This window comes from Lithobates pipiens, unplaced genomic scaffold (assembly GCF_037356315.1).
Source record: "Lithobates pipiens isolate NorthernLeopardFrog02 unplaced genomic scaffold, aLitPip1_a1.2 Scaffold_3, whole genome shotgun sequence".
Classification (NCBI taxonomy): domain Eukaryota; kingdom Metazoa; phylum Chordata; class Amphibia; order Anura; family Ranidae; genus Lithobates; species Lithobates pipiens.
In genome coordinates this window covers 79,569,796-79,587,858 of record NW_027507790.1, presented here as the reverse complement: position 1 = coordinate 79,587,858, position 18,063 = coordinate 79,569,796, and the positions used below count along the sequence as shown (strand labels likewise).

Sequence of the window (18,063 nt, the reverse complement as noted above, 5' to 3'; positions counted from 1 at the left end):
GTAGCAACGCCAACACATGTGCCAATACCTTGGTAAAGACCCGGGGGATGATGCCAAACCAAAAGGGAGAGCCACAAACTGGTAGTGGGCTTTCCCGACTGCAAATCACAGAAACGTTTAATGCCGGAGGCAGGTACGCATCCTGGATGTCTAAGGACACCAGTGAGTCCCCTTGATTGAGTGCAGCGACTACTAAGCGAACTGATTCCATTCTGAACCTCTGCACTTTCACAAAGTGATTGAGGGCCTTTAGATCCAAGATTGTAGTTCCCAAGATGGAAGTGGTACGTCCAAACAGGTTTGAGTAGAACCCCTGGAAACGTTCCGATTCCGGAACAGGTACAATCACCCCGCGATTCAGCTGGTTCCTTACTGCCCCCAAGAGGGCCCCCCCGGCGAGCTGGGAGAATGGGTATGCTGGAAGGGAAGAATCTGTTTTCCAGCCAAGAGGAACTCTATCATGTAGCCATAGGAAATCAGATCGCAGACCCATTGGTCGGACAGTCGAGAGGACCACCGGGCTGCAAACTCCCGAAGGCGACCCACCACCCGAGTCATGGGTGGGGGCAAACCTTCATGCGGTAGAACTTTTGTTCACAAGCTTGTGGTTCCAGGGACGTTTCTGTCCTTCCGGGTCGTCCTCTCCAGCTGGGGATGTTTAGCCGAAGCTCCAGGCGGATGAAAAAGCCATTTGTGAGCGGAAAAAGAGGGCCCTTGCCTACGGCGTGGCTCCTTAGCCTTCCTGGCCTGTAGGAGTAGTGTACTCTTACCCCTGTGGCATTCTTAATAATGTCACCCAAAGAGCCGGTTGCCAAGGAAGGGAAGATCCGTCAGGTCTTTATTGAATGCCTGGTCAGCAGACCAGCATTTCAACCAAATCAGGCGCCTCAGCACCACTGCTGACACTGAAGCCCTGGATAACAGGGGGAGGGTATCCAGGGCCACGTCACAAATGTACTTAAGGCCTAGCACTAGTTGGTCTGCTAGTCCCACACAGACAGGAGAAGCCTATTCTCCCAATTGGCGGTGCAACAGTTTTGCCCACTTAGTGTCTGCGACACAAGTGCGGATGCCAGTATTGGTTGGATGGTTGACCCCACAACCATAAACAAGGAATGAGCCACTGCCTCGGCCTTCCTGTCCGTGGGATTCTTAAATGCAGGAGTCCCCTCTACCGGGATCGTGGTTACTTTATTTAACCTGGATACTGGGGGGTCCATGACCGGAGGAGCCGACCACTTTTTGAGAAGGCTCTCCTCAAAGGAGTAACACACCGCCATGGATTTGTGGAGCGAAAAAAAAGGTCAGTTGCGGTCGACCCTATTCCTTGTAAAATAAGTCAGACACGGGAACACCTTAGGTGAACGGGCTGGCTTACGGGACCCAAAAGGCACCACTACATCAGCAGAGAGATCTGCTGGCTCCTGAATCTTCAGGGTATCAAGCACAGCTGTGATAAGTGCTCCAACAACCGATTGGTCGTGCACAAACCCGGAGGGGGACTCATCCTCATTGTCCGAACGGTCCTGGTCAGCTTCATCTGAAACGACAGAGCAGGGGTCACCAGTCTCAGCAGGGCCCAAGTCTGCGTCAGAGCTCTCACCAGAGGATGGGGGGGGGGCAGGGGCCACTTTTTAGCACCTTGGTGCTTACGCACCGCCACCATCTTGGCAATGAACTAATTGAGGACCGCCTACAAAGCGTCCAGGGGCACTGTGCATTCCGCAGGCGAACCGGTTGCAATAGCCTGGATTTCGGGGGAAGAAACACCAGTTTCTGTAGCCATGCTGACCCTAACCTGTCTGCCACCTGAAGGGGACTAAGGACAGTGATGGTCCCACTCTCCTTACTGTTGCTGGTTGAGGGGCTCTTTCCCGCAGGACTCACAACCCTGACAGGTTCTGCACTGTCCAGCAAGTAGTGCCCGGGTTCTGTCAGCTTCCAAGTGCAGAGGAATCCGCTTTGTGTCATTTAAGCTGCTGCTAATGGCGCTGAAACTGCTCTGCAATGTGCTCAGGCTCAAAGAAAATGGCCGCCCAGCATAAGGACATAAAGCACTGGGAAAATGGCCACCGGATTACAGGAACTGTCTCTAGAGAAGCTGAAAAAACATGTTCAGACTTCCAGAAAATGGCCGCCGGCATCCAATATAAGGGACAAATCACAGGGAAAATGGTCACTGAGACACAGGAGAGCATGCTTTCCCTTGCCCATACCTAAGATGGCCGCTGACACTGAAAAACCATAAGGGCCAGAGCTAGAAAATGGCGGTGATCAGCGATGCAGAGATCACAGGCACCCCTAGGGACATGAAAAAAAACACCATTCAGGACACAGCCAGCCATCGCAGCCCCCCCCACAGATGACACACACACACCGCTAAGCAGCCACATGCAGGATCCCCCACGGGGGGGAGATAGGGACAGGGAGAGAAGAGAGGGAGGTGAGGGACCCCCGAATCGACCTCCCAGGGAATGCCCAGCTGCTCAGCCCCATCGAGGCAGGGAGAGCTGTACTTAACAGTCCTGAAGAGCTGGGAGACATTCCATTACAGACCTGGTCTCTGATCAGTACAGGGTGGCTGCTGGCCTCGGCACACTGTGACGCAGACATCAGTAGCCCGGTCATATGTGCGCCCCGGAGCATAAAAGCTCACCGACTACCTCTGGAGCTGAGGTACGTCATGGCCGGCCTAGCGTGTAGCTGCGACCTGCACACGCTCGCTGGCTGGGCTGGGGAAGACTACGAGGATAAGAGTATCCAGCCTGTCACCCAGCCGGCTGTTGATAGCAGATCACCGGATCTTCAACTTGCGCAAAAAGCGAAGCTTCTGCAGAAAAAACAGACCGATGGGCCCATCAGGGTTCCTAGGTCCTTCTCCTTCACTAGACAAAATAAAACTAATGGCTGCATGGCAGGCTGGGGGGTTGTTACCTAAGGGACTGCCCCTTGGTTCTGTGTTTTACATAACATGTAATGCCTAGTCTTCTCCTAAAGGTGGCGTAACAACCCAATGGCTAAGAGGAGCTGTGTCAGTCGGTGAATACAAGAGAAAACCTATTTTTTTTAACCATTTTCCACCCGCCATATAGCAATACGATGGCGGCAAAGTCATTTAGTTATCCTGATCGGGCATCATCAGGATAACAAGCCGACATGCGCAGAGATCGGAGGTGCTGTGTGTCAGTCTGACAGAGGCTTCTTACCACATGGTCAGCTGTGACCAATCAGGAAGTGCTGATAAACGTCTTTCTGCGGTTCACGCTGACAGGAAGAGTCGATCGGTGGCTCTCTCTGTCAGAGGGGGGTCTGCGCAGATAATCAGCACATTGATTATAAGTGCAGCCCCATCAGATGTGCCCATCAGTTGTCAGCCTGTTCCCCAGAAAGAACGCCTGCCAGTGGCCATAAAAATGGCAGTGCCCATCAGTAATGCCCATCAGTGTCCTTCAGATGCCATTCATTAATATCAGTCAGTAGCGCCTCATCAGTGCTGCCTATCCAGTGCCACCTATCTGTGCCAGCTAAGTCGGCACAACTTAAAGTCGTGCCAATATGAATGGTAGTCAATAAAAATCATGGAGAATGACTTGTCCCACGATTTTGGACTGCAAAATCGCATGACAAGTCGTATAAGTGTGAAAGGGAGCTAACAGTGTGCCAAACCCATTGTCAATTTCCAATTCAAGTCTTTGCTTAACAAAAAAAAGGACTTAACAGTGCCTGTAACTGTACAGAACCCCCCCCCCCCAAAAGTTACAAACAAGTACTGATGAAGACTTCTGTGTTGATCATGTTGCCAAGAAGACTGTCTTAGAATGCCTGTGCATTCTACAATTAGAAGTCCAGCAAGGGTTGCGTTTGTATGATTAACCCAAGTTTTGTATACAAGACATACACACAGAGATATCAGTTGGAAATTATTGTACCTTTATTTCAACCACCTGCTAATTATAAATGAATGAGATATTTTTGACAACCAATCTTTATTTAAAGTGATTTAGGAGAGAAACAAACATATATAAAACTTATAATAATACAAGCGACTGTGCTGTTTGACAAACAATTCTAGTAAATGATGTATAATGTACAAATAGATTACAAACAAAGCATGCATATGGAGAAAAGCTTACATACACACAATCTATCCATGGGAAGGTGCACGTACATGCATTAAAACCTGGAATAATAAACTTCATATTAAGTGATGCCTTGATTTTTTTTTTCTGTAATTGTTTCTGGTGTTTGCTGTCCACGAAAAATATCTCCTGGCTCCACTGTTGTGCTCATTGAAAACACTTTTAAGATGTTTGGTCCCTTAGAAAAGTCTGTAGAAAAAAAAAGTTATTGTAAATAAATTATCACTTCATTCCATACTATAATCTGACAATAACAAAAGCAAGTAGAATTCTGGCATTAGAAAATAAATATAGGTATTAACTGTGCAGTAAACAAACTCTTAGCTTTGTCCAAATGAATAATGCATTATTTTTATTTTATTCTTGCCATAGATGTAGGCCATTTATGTACTTCATGAAGCCTGTCTGCAAAAATGACCAGCGATGAAATAACCTTGTCCTGCTTTGTTGCCAGGACTTTGCTAAGAGACTCACAGCCATTACAGCTCACTTCCACCATCACAGGAGTGAGCACTCAAATACTGAGCTCAGAGCTACTGCATGAGGTAGAGAAATTGCATTCCTGTGATGGTGGAGGTGAGCAATAACAGCTGTGAGTCCCTTAGCAATGTCCTAGCAACAAGGATGGGATAATGCAATCTCTGGGAGTTTGTTTTTTTTTAGTTAGGCTTTATGAGGTAAGTAAATAGCCTACACCTAAAGCAAGAGCATTAATAAACTTTGGACAAAGATGCACACTTTATTATCTACAGACGGCCCTTATCTGAATAGGCAGTTTTTTTTTTGGTAAAAGGTGAACTATGTCAACTGTCATACAATACCTTCACAAGGTCCAGGGATGTTGCATCTCTTTGGTAAGGTTTTCCACGACGATTTAGGCATTCTATTACAAGTTCAGCAGCATCATCTAAACTAATAAAAACAAACATATAAGCCGTAAACAATATCATTTTCATTATTCACTTAGGCTTTCTAGAAGGCTTCAAACATTGACTATATGTCATTAGTGGTGTTCATTATGGAATGTTCTTTCATTTCAGGGGTACACAAAGACCTATCACAACAGCTTCATAAAAGTAGCCCCCAGAAGGTGGGGGGGGGGGGGGGGAGTGAGGAGGAGGGAGTGCTTACATCTTTCTAAGGAGCTAGATTTTTGCCTGGAACTTCGCTTTAAGCCAAATGACTGTAAACCAAAACCATTATTGTTTCCAGTTAATGAAAACCTAAACTCTTTTTGGGGAAAATACTACAGGGAAAATTCCCCTGACGTTATCATGGGAGGCTCAAAGCTTTCAGCAGAAGGGAATTTATCGTGCTAGGCATCAAAAAATAAAGGAAACGGACAGCTCGATTAGAGATTTAGCATAACGTAACAATAGATATACAGAGCTTTGCAGACCTAGTGGCTAAACAAGAGGGACTTAAAACCTTACAGGAACAGGACATAAAATGAGCATTAACCAGTTGCCGACCGCCGCACGACGATGTACGTCGATAGCATGGCACGGGCAGGCATATTGGCGTACATGTACGTCCCTTGCCTCCCGCGGGTCGGGGGCCCGATCGGGCCCCCGCCCGGTGCCTGCGGCGGTCGGTATTCGTGCGGGAGCGATCCCGGACGAGGGGACGGCCATTCGTTCATGGCCACCCCCTCGCGATCGCTCCCGACGAATAGGAATCCCCCGTGACATCACTTCCTCTCCTGTAATGTAAACACAGGAGAGGAAGTGATGTATTCTCTCCTCCGTGTCGGTATTTTTCGTTCCGACACGGAGGAGAGCGGATCGGTGAGTTGCACCAACACTCTACACACACAGTAGAACATGCCAGGCACACTCACACCCCCCCTTTACCCCCCGATCACCCCCCCAATTACCCCTGCCCCCCAGTCACAGTGACACCAATGTCATTTTTTTTTTTTTTTTTTTTTTTTTGCATTGGTGTCATTTGTGACTGTAATAACTGTTAGGGCAGTTAGAGTTAGCCCCCTTTAGTTCTAATGTACCCCCCTAACCCCCCCAATAAAGGTTTAACCCCGTGATCACCCCCCGTCGCCAGTGTCACTAAGGCTGGGTTCACATTGCAGCGGTTTATGAGAACGAATGTGATTCGCACCGCACTGCAGTGCAAATCACATCCGATCTCTGTGCGATTCGAGTTCAGCCATTCGCCGCACCCGCCGCACCCGCCGCACCCACCGCAAATTCGCACGGGACCCTTTTTTTGGCCCGCAGCAGAATCGGATCGCATGGGTGTTCACACCATGCGATCCGAGTTTGCAGATCGCACTGCGATATGCGAACTGATCTGGGGGTGTCAGTAACATTTCACTGACACTCCCAGCAGTTCGCATAGGGCAGTGTGAACTGCCGCCGGGAGGCATGCGATGCGGGAACCCGCCGCGGATTTGCGGCGTTTCCGCATCGCTCCAGTGTGAACCCAGCCTAATAAGCGATCATTTTTCTGATCGCCGTATTAGTGTCACAGGTGACGCTAGTTAGGCAGGTAGGTATTTAGGTTCGCCGCAGCTTTTTATAGCGCCAGGGACCCCCATATACTACCGCATAAAGCCCCCTGATTGCCCCCTAGTTAACCCTTTCACCAGTGATCACCATATAACTGTTACAGGTGACGCTGGTTGGTTAGTTATTTTTTATAGTTTCAGGGCACCCGCCATTTATTACCTAATAAAGGTTTAACCCCCTGATCACCCGGCGGGTGTCATTTGTGACTAATAACTGTTAGGGCAGTTAGGGTTAGCCCCCTTTAGTTCTAAGGTACCCCCCTAACCCCCTCAATAAAGGTTTAACCCCGTGATCACCCCCCGTCGCCAGTGTCACTAAGGCTGGGTTCACATTGCAGCGGTTTATGAGAACGGATGTGATTCGCACCGCACTGCAGTGCAAATCACATCCGATCTCTGTGCGATTCGAGTTCAGCCATTCGCCGCACCCGCCGCACCCGCCGCAAATTCGCACGGGACCCTTTTTTTGGCCCGCAGCAGAATCGGATCGCATGGGTGTTCACACCATGCGATCCGAGTTTGCAGATCGCACTGCGATATGCGAACTGATCTGGGGGTGTCAGTAACATTTCACTGACACTCCCAGCAGTTCGCATAGGGCAGTGTGAACTGCCGCCGGGAGGCATGCGATGCGGGAACCCGCCGCGCATTCGTGGCGTTCCCGCATCGCTCCAGTGTGAACCCAGCCTAATAAGCGATCATTTTTCTGATCGCCGTATTAGTGTCACAGGTGACGCTAGTTAGGCAGGTAGGTATTTAGGTTCGCCGCAGCTTTTTATAGCGCCAGGGACCCCCATATACTACCGCATAAAGCCCCCTGATTGCCCCCTAGTTAACCCTTTCACCAGTGATCACCATATAACTGTTACAGGTGACGCTGGTTGGTTAGTTATTTTTTTATAGTTTCAGGGCACCCGCCATTTATTACCTAGTCTCACTAGTGTACCCCTAAATTTAGGGGTGTCTACTTTCCAAAATGGGGTCATTTGGGGGGGGGTTTGTGCCATCTTGGCATTTTATGGCCTTCAAAACTGTAACGCCCTTAGAAAGCCTGAAGGCGGTGCTTGGTTTTCGGGGCCCCGTACGCGGCTAGGCTCCCAAAAAGTCCCACATATGTGGTATCCCCGTACTCAGGAGAAGCAGCAGAATTTATTTTGGGGTGTCATTTCACATATGCCCATGGCATGTGTGAGCAATATATCATTTAGTGACAACTTTGTGAAAAAAAAAAAAAAAAAAAAAAAGTTTGTAATTTTCCCGCAACTTGTGGCAAAATATAAAATATTCCATGAACTCAACATGCCTCTCAGCAAATAGCTTGGGGTGTCTACTTTCTAAAATGGGGTCATTTGTGGGGGTTTTGTGCCATCTTGGCATTTTATGGCCTTCAAAACTGTAATAGGTAGTGAGAAGTGAACTCAAAAATGTACGCCCTTAGAAAGCCTGAAGGCGGTGCTTGGTTTTCGGGGCCCCGTACGCGGCTAGGCTCCCAAAAAGTCCCACATATGTGGTATCCCCGTACTCAGGAGAAGCAGCAGAATTTATTTTGGGGTGTTATTTCACATACGCCCATAGCATGTGTGAGCAATATATCATTTAGTGACAACTTTGTGTAAAAAAAAAAAAAAATTTTTTTTTTTGTCATTATTCAATCGCTTGAGGCAAAAAAATAAAATATTCAATGGGCTCAACATGCCTCTTATCAATTTCCTTAGGGGGTCTACTTTCCAAAATGGGGTCATTTGGGGGGGTTTTGTACTGCCCTGCCATTTTAGCACCTCAAGAAATGAGATAGGCAGTCGTAAACTAAAAGCTGCGTAAATTGCAGAAAACGTACCTTAGTTTGTAGATGTGACAACTTTTGCGCAAACCAATAAATATACAATTATTGACTTTTTTTTTACCAAAGACATGTGGCTGAATACATTTTGGCCTAAATGTATGACTAAAATTGAGTTTATTGGATTTTTCTAATAACAAAAAGTAGAAAATATCATTTTTTTTCAAAATTTGCGGTCTTTTTACGTTTATATCGCAAAAAATAAAAATCGCAGAGGCAATCAAATACCATCAAAAGAAAGCTCTATTTGTGGGAAGAAAAGGACGCAAATTTTGTTTGGGTACAACATTGCATGACCGCGCAATTACCAGTTAAAGCAGCGCAGTGCCAAAGTGTAAAAAGACCTCTGGTCATTTACCAGCAAAATGGTCCGGTCTGAAAGTGGTTAAACATGGTCTCAGGAGAAAATAGACATTGATTAAGCTGTTGAGAGACGTTTGCTCCATGATGGGTTTTCACTGATGCATTATAAAAAATTCCAGGGACAATACCCTACTTTGGGCTTTATATTCATTCCAATATGAAGGGAATAGTGTTGTAACCGGAATCTTTTATGGCCTAAAAAACAAACAAACAAAAAAAAAAAACTTTCCTTTCAAAAAGGAATTCTTAATGATCAAATTTTTGGGCAATGTCTTTTTTACATGTAGACACAAAATATATATTGTCATCCAATATAGTTGGTAACTGTGTAGACTGACTGGGTAGGCACTGTCCAAAATAAAAGAAGAATGGTTGCGGAGGGGGCAAGAAAACAATGGGGGCTGGCAGAACAATTGTTATGGGAGGGGCAGTCCTCCGAGATGGTCATTTTCTGGAGATCATCCGGGCCCTTTAAAAGTGTTGGTGCACTTAACCGACAGCTCCGGTTAACATGCATGCAATATAGGTACAGTATTGCCTTGGCCCAGGTGCACAGCAGTATAGTCAGAGCTTAGGTTTGGAGTGCTGTATGGATGCGATCAGGATTAACACTTGCTGACCTGCTCTCAGCGGTCCAGCCTCTGCTAGCAGTATCAGCAATGGGCGAACAGCCCTATCCCCAGTCCCTGGGATGCTGCAGTGACCTCTCGCTGTGGGGGGCCCTTCCGTCTCTCCCCGAAAGCCTCCGGTGTTCAGCGGTGGGAAGCAGGTGAGTGGACGCTCCAGTATCCCTGTGGCAGTGGTGCTTTGATGTAAGCCGTGCTGCACTGCCACGGGTGTCCTCACTCCCAGTCTCTGGTCTCCGCTGGTAGTGTTTGGCGGACCACCACCCGATTTGGTTTCGACCAGAACTTAAAAGTTCAGACCTGAACCCTTTTACCCGCTTGCTGACCGCTCCATGTATTTTTTCAAAAGGGTCAGTCTTTTTTTTGTTTAAAGCGCAAAAAATAAAAACCGCAAAGATGATCGAATACCCCCAAAAGAAAGCTATATTTGTGGGGAAAAAAAGGACATAAATTTTACTTGAATACAGAGTCGTACAACTGCGCAATTGTCAGTTAACCACTTGCTGACCAGTGGACACAGCTATACTGTGGCAGGGCGGCTCTATTGTGCGAATCGCTGTACTGGTACGGAGCTTCGTGTAATAGATGCAGTGAGTGCACTGCGCCAGAGGTGAGTGGCCGGTGGCTGCGATGTCCGTCGGTCGTGTGTGATCACTCCACAGATAGGCAGAAAGGGATCTGCCAGTGTAAACAAAGCAGTTCCCTGTTCTGTCAGGGGAGTACAGTGTGATAGTCTGCTCCTAGTGATTAGGAACAGCGATCTCTCTGTACTCCCAGTCAGGCCACCAGTTAGAAACACCTCCCCAGGACACACTTAACCCCTTGATCGCTCCCTAGCGTTAACCCCTTCCCTGCCAGTGCCATTTACATAGTAATAATTGCATCTTTATAGCTTTGATTGCTATATAAAAGGTCAAGGGTGTCAAAAGTGTCTGATCTGTCGCCCTCAATGTTGCAGTTCCGCTAAAAATCGCTGATCACTGTCATTACTAGTAAAAAAAATAAAATAAATAATGTCATAAATCTCCTATTTTGTAGAAGCTATAACTTTTGTGTAAACCAATCAATATACCCTTATTGCGATTTTTTTTACCAAAAATATGTAAAAGACTACATATTGCCATCGACTGAGGAAGAAGTTGGTTTATTTTTATATATATTTTTTGAAATATTTATTATAGCAAAAAATATTGCCTTTTTTCAAAATTGTTGCTTTTTATAGCGCAAGAAATAAAAAACGCAGAGGTGATCAAATACCACCAAAAGAAAGCTCCATTTCTGGGGGGCGGGGGAAGGACATAAAATTTGTTTGGGTACGTTGTCGCACAGCTGCGCAATTTTCAGTTAAAACTACACAGTGCCGTATCGCAAAAAATGGACTGGTCATTAAGGGGGCAAGTCCATCCAGTCTCCAAGTAGTTAAGGCATTGTATTCAACACCAACAGTGAAAGGCGCAGGTTAATGGTATGTTATCACGGCCATTTAATTTGTACAATGGGACTCGCTATAGATATCCACTTTCACCTGTTTGTGTTGACCCTAGAACTTTTGGATGCAATCCTTAGAAATAAAAAAAAAAAACAGGGAATAGGAGTGGTGAATAAGATGGCTGATGCATTATTCTATGTATAAAGCCAAGATATACTCTGCCAGTTATTGTGAGTTGAAATTCAGAAAATACAGTAAGCTGTCAAATTTTATCAAAGATTATCTTGTATAAAGCACATATTTTAGATTTTACAATACCATATTCAGAACGCAGACCACCTAGGCCACATTGATGCATTGAGATTCAGCTGCCCGTGGTTTGGTTTCAACAGAACCCCTCATTTTCCACTTCTTGATTAGAGTTTGAACACTGCTGATTGGCATTCTCAATTTCTTGGATATCTTTTTATATCCCTTTCCTGTTTTATACAGTTCAACTACGTTTTCCCACAGATCCTTTGACAATTCTTTTGCTTTCCCCATGACTCAGAATCCAGAAACGTCAGTGCAGCACTGGATGAAAGATGCTAGGGTCTGTCAGGAGTCCAGAAACGCAGACCTTTTATACATACACACTAGTTACAAGCAAACAGATCACAGGTAAGGATGGCTACCTTTAACCGCTAGAGATCCGCGCTATAGCCGAATGACGGCTACAGCGTGGACCTGCTTTGCCAGGACTACGCCTATTGATCTATCTATCCCTGAGGGGTGCGCCCGGCGCGCCCTGTGATCAGCGAGTCTATGAGACTCGCCTGATCACAGATCGGAGTAAGGGGGTAATCCCGACCCCTTACCACAGGATCAGCTGTCAGCCAATGACAGCTGATCATGTGATGACAACAGAGCCGGTAATCGGCTATTTTTCCTCCTCTCGCTGAGAGAGAAAAAAAAAGCCGATCACCGGCGGCCGTGAGAGGGACTTCAGTCCCGATCACGGCGAGCTGGTGTCAGCTCATCAGTGCCCACCTGCCAGTGCCACCTAAGGAAAGGCAAAAGTGCCACCCATTAGTGCCCACAGTGCCACCCATTAGTGCCCATACTGCCACCCATCAGTGCCCACAATCTGCCTGAACAGTGCTGCACCTCAGTGCCACATATCTGTGCCCAGTGTCATCTATCAGTGCCCATCAGTGTCATCTACCAGTGCCCATCAGTCCCATCTATCAGTGGTACCTATCAGTGTCACCCATCTGTGCCACCTTATCTGTGCCCATCAGTGACACCAGTGCAGCCTATCTGTGCCCACCAGTGCAGCCTATCTGTGCCCACCAGTGCAGCCTATCAGTGCCCACCAATGCCGCCTCATCAGCGCATTTCAATGAAGGAGAAAAATTACCTGTTTACAAAATTTTATAACAAACTTCTAAACATGATTTTAATTTTTTTTTTTATTTTGCATCTTTTTTGTTTGTTTAGCAAAAAATAAAACTCCCAGCTGTAATTAAATACCACCAAAAGAAAGCTCTATTTGTGGGAAAAAAATGATAAAAATGTAATTTGGGTACAGTGTTGTATGGCCGCGCAATTGTCATTCAAAGTGCATCAGCGCTGAAAGCTGAAAATTAGTCTGGGCAGGAGGGGGGTTTAAGTACCCAGTAAGCAAGTGGTTAATAGCCATTCAAACCACTTTGTGTCAACTTGTGTGCACGTTATTAGGCCAAAATCACCAGGGTATGTAAACTTTTGAACAGGGTCATTTGGGTAGTTTCTGCTGTAATTATGATTTAAAAAGAGTAAACACAGTTGATTTATAATAAATTCTGCCAAACACCAACCATGAGTAAAAGAAATGTTTTTGTGTTATCATTCACATTCTCTGAAAAAATTCTCTCCAAGAAATCATCAATTCTACCAGGGTATGTAAACTTATGAGCACAACTGTATGTCTTAAGTCTCTGACCATCTCTAGTATTTTATCTTTAACTAGTTGCTGACCGCCGGCTGTCAAATGACGGCCAGGCGGCGCAGATATTGTGGCGGGAGGCCGTCATATGATGGCCTCCCGTTTAAACAGGGAATGCGCGCGATCATGCGCGCATCCCTGTTTCTTTGGTGGTGGCATGTCACGGAGACACCGCTCGCCACCGAAGGGGGTGAACAGCCATTGGTTATGGCTGTTTACCACGTGATCGGCCGTGATGAAGTCATGGCCGATCACAGATGGTCACACCCCGACTGTGAACGGCGCATGCGCGCGATCGTGAGCGTGCTGCGTGTGCACGTCGGTGGTGGCGTGTTCCCCGGGAACACTGCTTGTCAACGACGCTGGTAAACAGCCATTGGCCGGCTGTTTACCCACGTGATCGGCTGTGATCCTTTCACAGTCGATCACTAAAATGTAAACAAACCGCGGTAACGAGATGTTAACGGGTTCTCCTCCTCACACACCGATCGTGTTTGAGGAGGAGATTGCGGTAACATCTTGTTACCGCCTACAGTACACATCAAGCACACTGATTGCCCCTCCCCCCCAATAAAGAGGACCTGTCACCACCCCCCATAGTACCTGTCAATCACAGTCCATCAGAGTACCTGTCACAGTTTATCAGAGTACCCGGGTACCTGTCACAGTTTATCAGAGTACCCAGGTACCTGTCACAGTTTATCAGAGTACCCGAGTACCTGTCCCGGCCCATCAGAGTACCCAAGTACCTGTCCCGGCCCATCAAAGTACCGGAGTACCTGTCACAGTTCATCGGAGTACCTGTCACAGTTCATCTGAGTACCTGTCACAGTTCATCTGAGTACCTGTCACAGTTCATCTGAGTACCTGTCACAGTTCATCTGAGTACCTGTCACAGTTCATCTGAGTACCTGTCACAGTTCATCTGAGTACCTGTCACAGTTCATCTGAGTACCTGTCACAGTTCATCTGAGTACCTGTCACAGTTCATCTGAGTACCTGTCACAGTTCATCTGAGTACCTGTCACAGTTCATCTGAGTACCTGTCACAGTTCATCTGAGTACCTGTCACAGTTCATCTGAGTACCTGTCACAGTTCATCTGAGTACCTGTCACAGTTCATCTGAGTACCTGTCACAGTTCATCTGAGTACCTGTCACAGTTCATCTGAGTACCTGTGTCACAGTTCATCTGAGTACCTGTCACAGTTCATCTGAGTACCTGTCACAGTTCATCTGAGTACCTGTCACAGTTCATCTGAGTACCTGTCACAGTTCATCTGAGTACCTGTCACAGTTCATCTGAGTACCTGTCACAGTTCATCTGAGTACCTGTCACAGTTCATCTGAGTACCTGTCACAGTTCATCTGAGTACCTGTCACAGTTCATCTGAGTACCTGTCACAGTTCATCTGAGTACCTGCCACAGTTCATCTGAGTACCTGCCACAGTTCATCTGAGTACCTGCCACAGTTCATCTGAGTACCTGCCACAGTTCATCTGAGTACCTGCCACAGTTCATCTGAGTACCTGCCACAGTTCATCTGAGTACCTGCCACAGTTCATCTGAGTACCTGCCACAGTTCATCTGAGTACCTGCCACAGTTCATCTGAGTACCTGCCACAGTTCATCTGAGTACCTGCCACAGTTCATCTGAGTACCTGCCACAGTTCATCTGAGTACCTGCCACAGTTCATCTGAGTACCTGCCACAGTTCATCTGAGTACCTGCCACAGTTCATCTGAGTACCTGCCACAGTTCATCTGAGTACCTGCCACAGTTCATCTGAGTACCTGCCACAGTTCATCTGAGTACCTGCCACAGTTCATCTGAGTACCTGCCACAGTTCATCTGAGTACCTGCCACAGTTCATCTGAGTACCTGTCACAGTCCATATGAGTACCTGTCACAGTCCATATGAGTACCTGTCACAGTCCATATGAGTACCTGTCACCGCCCTTCAGAGTTCCCAAATACCAGTCACCAGGCCATCAGAGTACCCGAGTACCTGTCACCAGGCCATCAGAGTACCCGAGTACCTGTCACCAGGCCATCAGAGTACCCGAGTACCCGTCACCAGGCCATCAGAGTACCCGAGTACCCGTCACCAGGCCATCAGAGTACCCGAGTACCCGTCACCAGGCCATCAGAGTACCCGAGTACCTATTTGCAGCCCATGTCTCATAGAATATACGTTGGGGTGTTTGCTTTAAAAAATGGGGTAATTTTGTGGGTAATTTCACTGTCCTGGTGGTCCAGGACCTTCAAAAGTGTGATAGGTAGGAATGAAATGAGATGTGTCATTTATGCTCCTAGAATGCCTGAACGTACTACTTCAATGTTCGGCCTCTCCATGTGGCCAGGCTGTGTAAAAGTCCTACACATGTGGTATTGTCATACTTGGGAAGAGTAGCAGAATGTATTTTGGGGTATAATTTTTGATATATACATGCTATGTGTTAGAAATATCTTATAAATTGACAATTTTGTGTAAAAAAAAAAAAAATGCGTTTAAATTTTTTTCCCACATACTCCAAAAACTTCTGGAAAAAAATTAACCATTCAAAAGACTCATTATGCCTCACAGATTATACGTTGGGTTGTTTGCTTGCCAAAATGGGGTAATTTTATGGGAAATTCCATTGTCCTGGTACTCCAGGGCCTTCAAAGGTGTAATAGGTGGTTGAGAAATGAGATGCGTCATTTTTGCTCGTAGAACGTCTGAAGGTACTACATCAATGTTGGTGCTCTGTATGTGGCCAGGCTGTGTAAAAGTCTCACACACATGGTATCGCCGTACTCGGGAAGAGTAGCAGAATGTATTTTGGTGTGTAATTTGTTGTATGCATATGCTGTGTGTGAGAAATAACCTGATAATATGACAATTTTGTAAAAAAAAAAAAAAAAAATAATAAATTTTTTTTTTCATTTTGCAAAGAATTGTGGGAAAAAATGACAACTTAAAAAAACTCACCATGCTACTTACTTAATACCTTGGAATGTCTACTTTGTAAAAAGGGGTCATTTGGGGGGTATTTGTACTTTCCTCACTTGTTAGTGTCTCAAGAAATGAGGTACACCTGATGTACCGAAGGCCTGATCAGAAGTGATCAATTTTCAGTGATTGGCACCATAGTTTGTAGACTCTATAACTTTCACAAAGACCAAATAATATATACTAATGTGGGTTATTTTTACCAAAGATAGGTAGCAGTATACATTTTGGCCAAAATTTATGAAGAAAAATTACTAATTAGCAAAAATGTATGACAGAAACAAAGAAAAAGGCATTTTTTTCACAAAATTTACATTTTATTTTATTTATAGCACAAAAAATAAAAAACCCACTAGTGAATAAATACCACTAAAAGAAAGCTCTATTTGTGTGGAAAAAAGGACGCAAGTTTCATATGGATACAGTGTTGGATGACTGAGTAATTGTCATTCAAACTGTGAGAGCGCTGAAAGCTGAAAATTGGTCTGGTCAGGAAGGCGGTGTAAGTGCACTGTATTGAGGTGGTTAAAGAGGCGGGCCAGCTTTAAAAAAAATGTTTTAAAAGTCAGCAGCTGCAAACACTATAGCTGCTGACTTTTAATAAGCAGACTTACCTGTCCAGCTATAAAAATGCACTAATCAATGTAAAAATAACACTCGCAGGGAAGGGCCAATCAAGATGTTAAGTATGTTCCCTCAGCATATTCTAACTGTAGGGGGTTATGGGCTACTTGGGACATGAGAGATGAGATCACTGTTCCCGATCACTGACCTGTCCCCTATCAGAATGGGGATCCGCCTTGTTTACAAAGGCAGATCCCCATTCTGCCTCTGTATTAGGCGATCGTGGGTCGCTGGCGGACATAGCCTGCATGACCCGCGGGCATGCTCCCGCAGCAGGTAGCACATAGTACAGTGATGGCGGTTCATGCAGGAGAGCCGACATGCCACAGTACAACTGTGGCGGGCAGTCATTAAGTGGTTAAAGTGAATGTAAACCCACCACTCACCCAGTATAAACAAATGGCACAGTATTAATGTATATATACATGCAAGCCTCCTGCATGTATCCCTACCTTGCAGTAGTCATCCCCTTCAGCAGTAGGGGCCCTGCAAAACTCTGGAATCAGTGGCTGGGTCTGTTTGCTGGAGCCTGTTGGGAGTAGTCACGATGTCACAAGCCCACCTCTAGACTCTCTCCTACTGTCCTATTCCTAAGTTTTGAGTAACATCCAGCCAAAACTCAGACACCACATGACTGCAGCATCCCCAGTCATGCTGAGGTGTGGAACAGCCAATCCTGGGAGAGCTGGAAAGGAGGGGGATGTGAAGCTGAAATTTTAACACACACTCTGTTGGTTCGTGAGATAAAGAAATCAGGTTAGTCACAGCAGTGGTGAATGTGGAGACACAAACTATCTGTGTGTCATTTTTGATCTTGCTACAAAAAGATAAGAGGATTGCTCAGAGCTGGATTAACTCTTTGTGACAAGACTGGGCACAGATAACTTGACATCCTCTACTCTACCAGGTAGAATTCTTCATTAAAAAATTCTTCAGGTTTACATCCACTTTAAGTTAGGCAGCTGTGTTAACCCACAGAAGACAGCGCGCCCCATTCACAAAGCGATGCACGACTCACGCATTCACAGTAGGAAACTGGCAGTGAAGCCGCAAGGCTCCACTGCCTGTTTCCCTTAGTTGAAATGGCGGTGCCGGGACCCCGAGAGCCAAGGCACCCCAAGGCACGGGTCAGGAACATCATGGCAACCGACATCATGGACGCCCTGGACAATCGGCGCATGACAAGTAAACACCAGGTACGTTTCAATGCACCCTCTAGTGGTGAAAAACAGGCAAGGCATTTGCTACTTAGAAGAAATCCCTTGAAGGGAACCATATGTGTTCCTTTCCCAGGTTCTTTGTTTTTGTTTTTTTAAACTTACCATTCAAGGACTTGGTCCCTTCAAGGACCGGCCCCCCTTGCATACTGGGGTCCACACCCTTGGACCTGTAAAGCACCCTGCCAGGACAACCTTTGGTTAAGTCATGTATCCAAGGGCTTGGATCCCAGGACCCAGTGCTCCAAAGAGGAGCATTACAGGCAAAAACCTTGTTCTTCTGCGAGGCGTGTACCATCCATCTTGGCCTTTCTTTGGCCACTTTTGAATGGATCAGACT

At 46.2% G+C, this 18,063-nt stretch overlaps 1 protein-coding gene across 3 annotated transcripts in view; it reads right to left on the bottom strand.

Annotated features, from left to right (window-relative positions):
- Nucleotides 1-3,969: 3,969 nt before the first annotated feature.
- The window catches only part of KNTC1 (kinetochore associated 1), a 389,498-nt gene continuing 375,404 nt past the window's right edge, over nucleotides 3,970-18,063 (bottom strand). For all 3 annotated transcript variants that reach the window (XM_077461857.1, XM_077461860.1, XM_077461858.1), the window contains exons 63-64: nucleotides 4,961-5,051; nucleotides 3,970-4,328 (exon numbers count right to left, since the gene is read on the bottom strand). In XM_077461857.1, coding sequence (XP_077317983.1) covers nucleotides 4,302-4,328; nucleotides 4,961-5,051 — 118 coding nt within the window. In that variant the 3' untranslated portion in view covers nucleotides 3,970-4,301. The remainder of the gene's footprint in view (nucleotides 4,329-4,960; nucleotides 5,052-18,063) is intronic.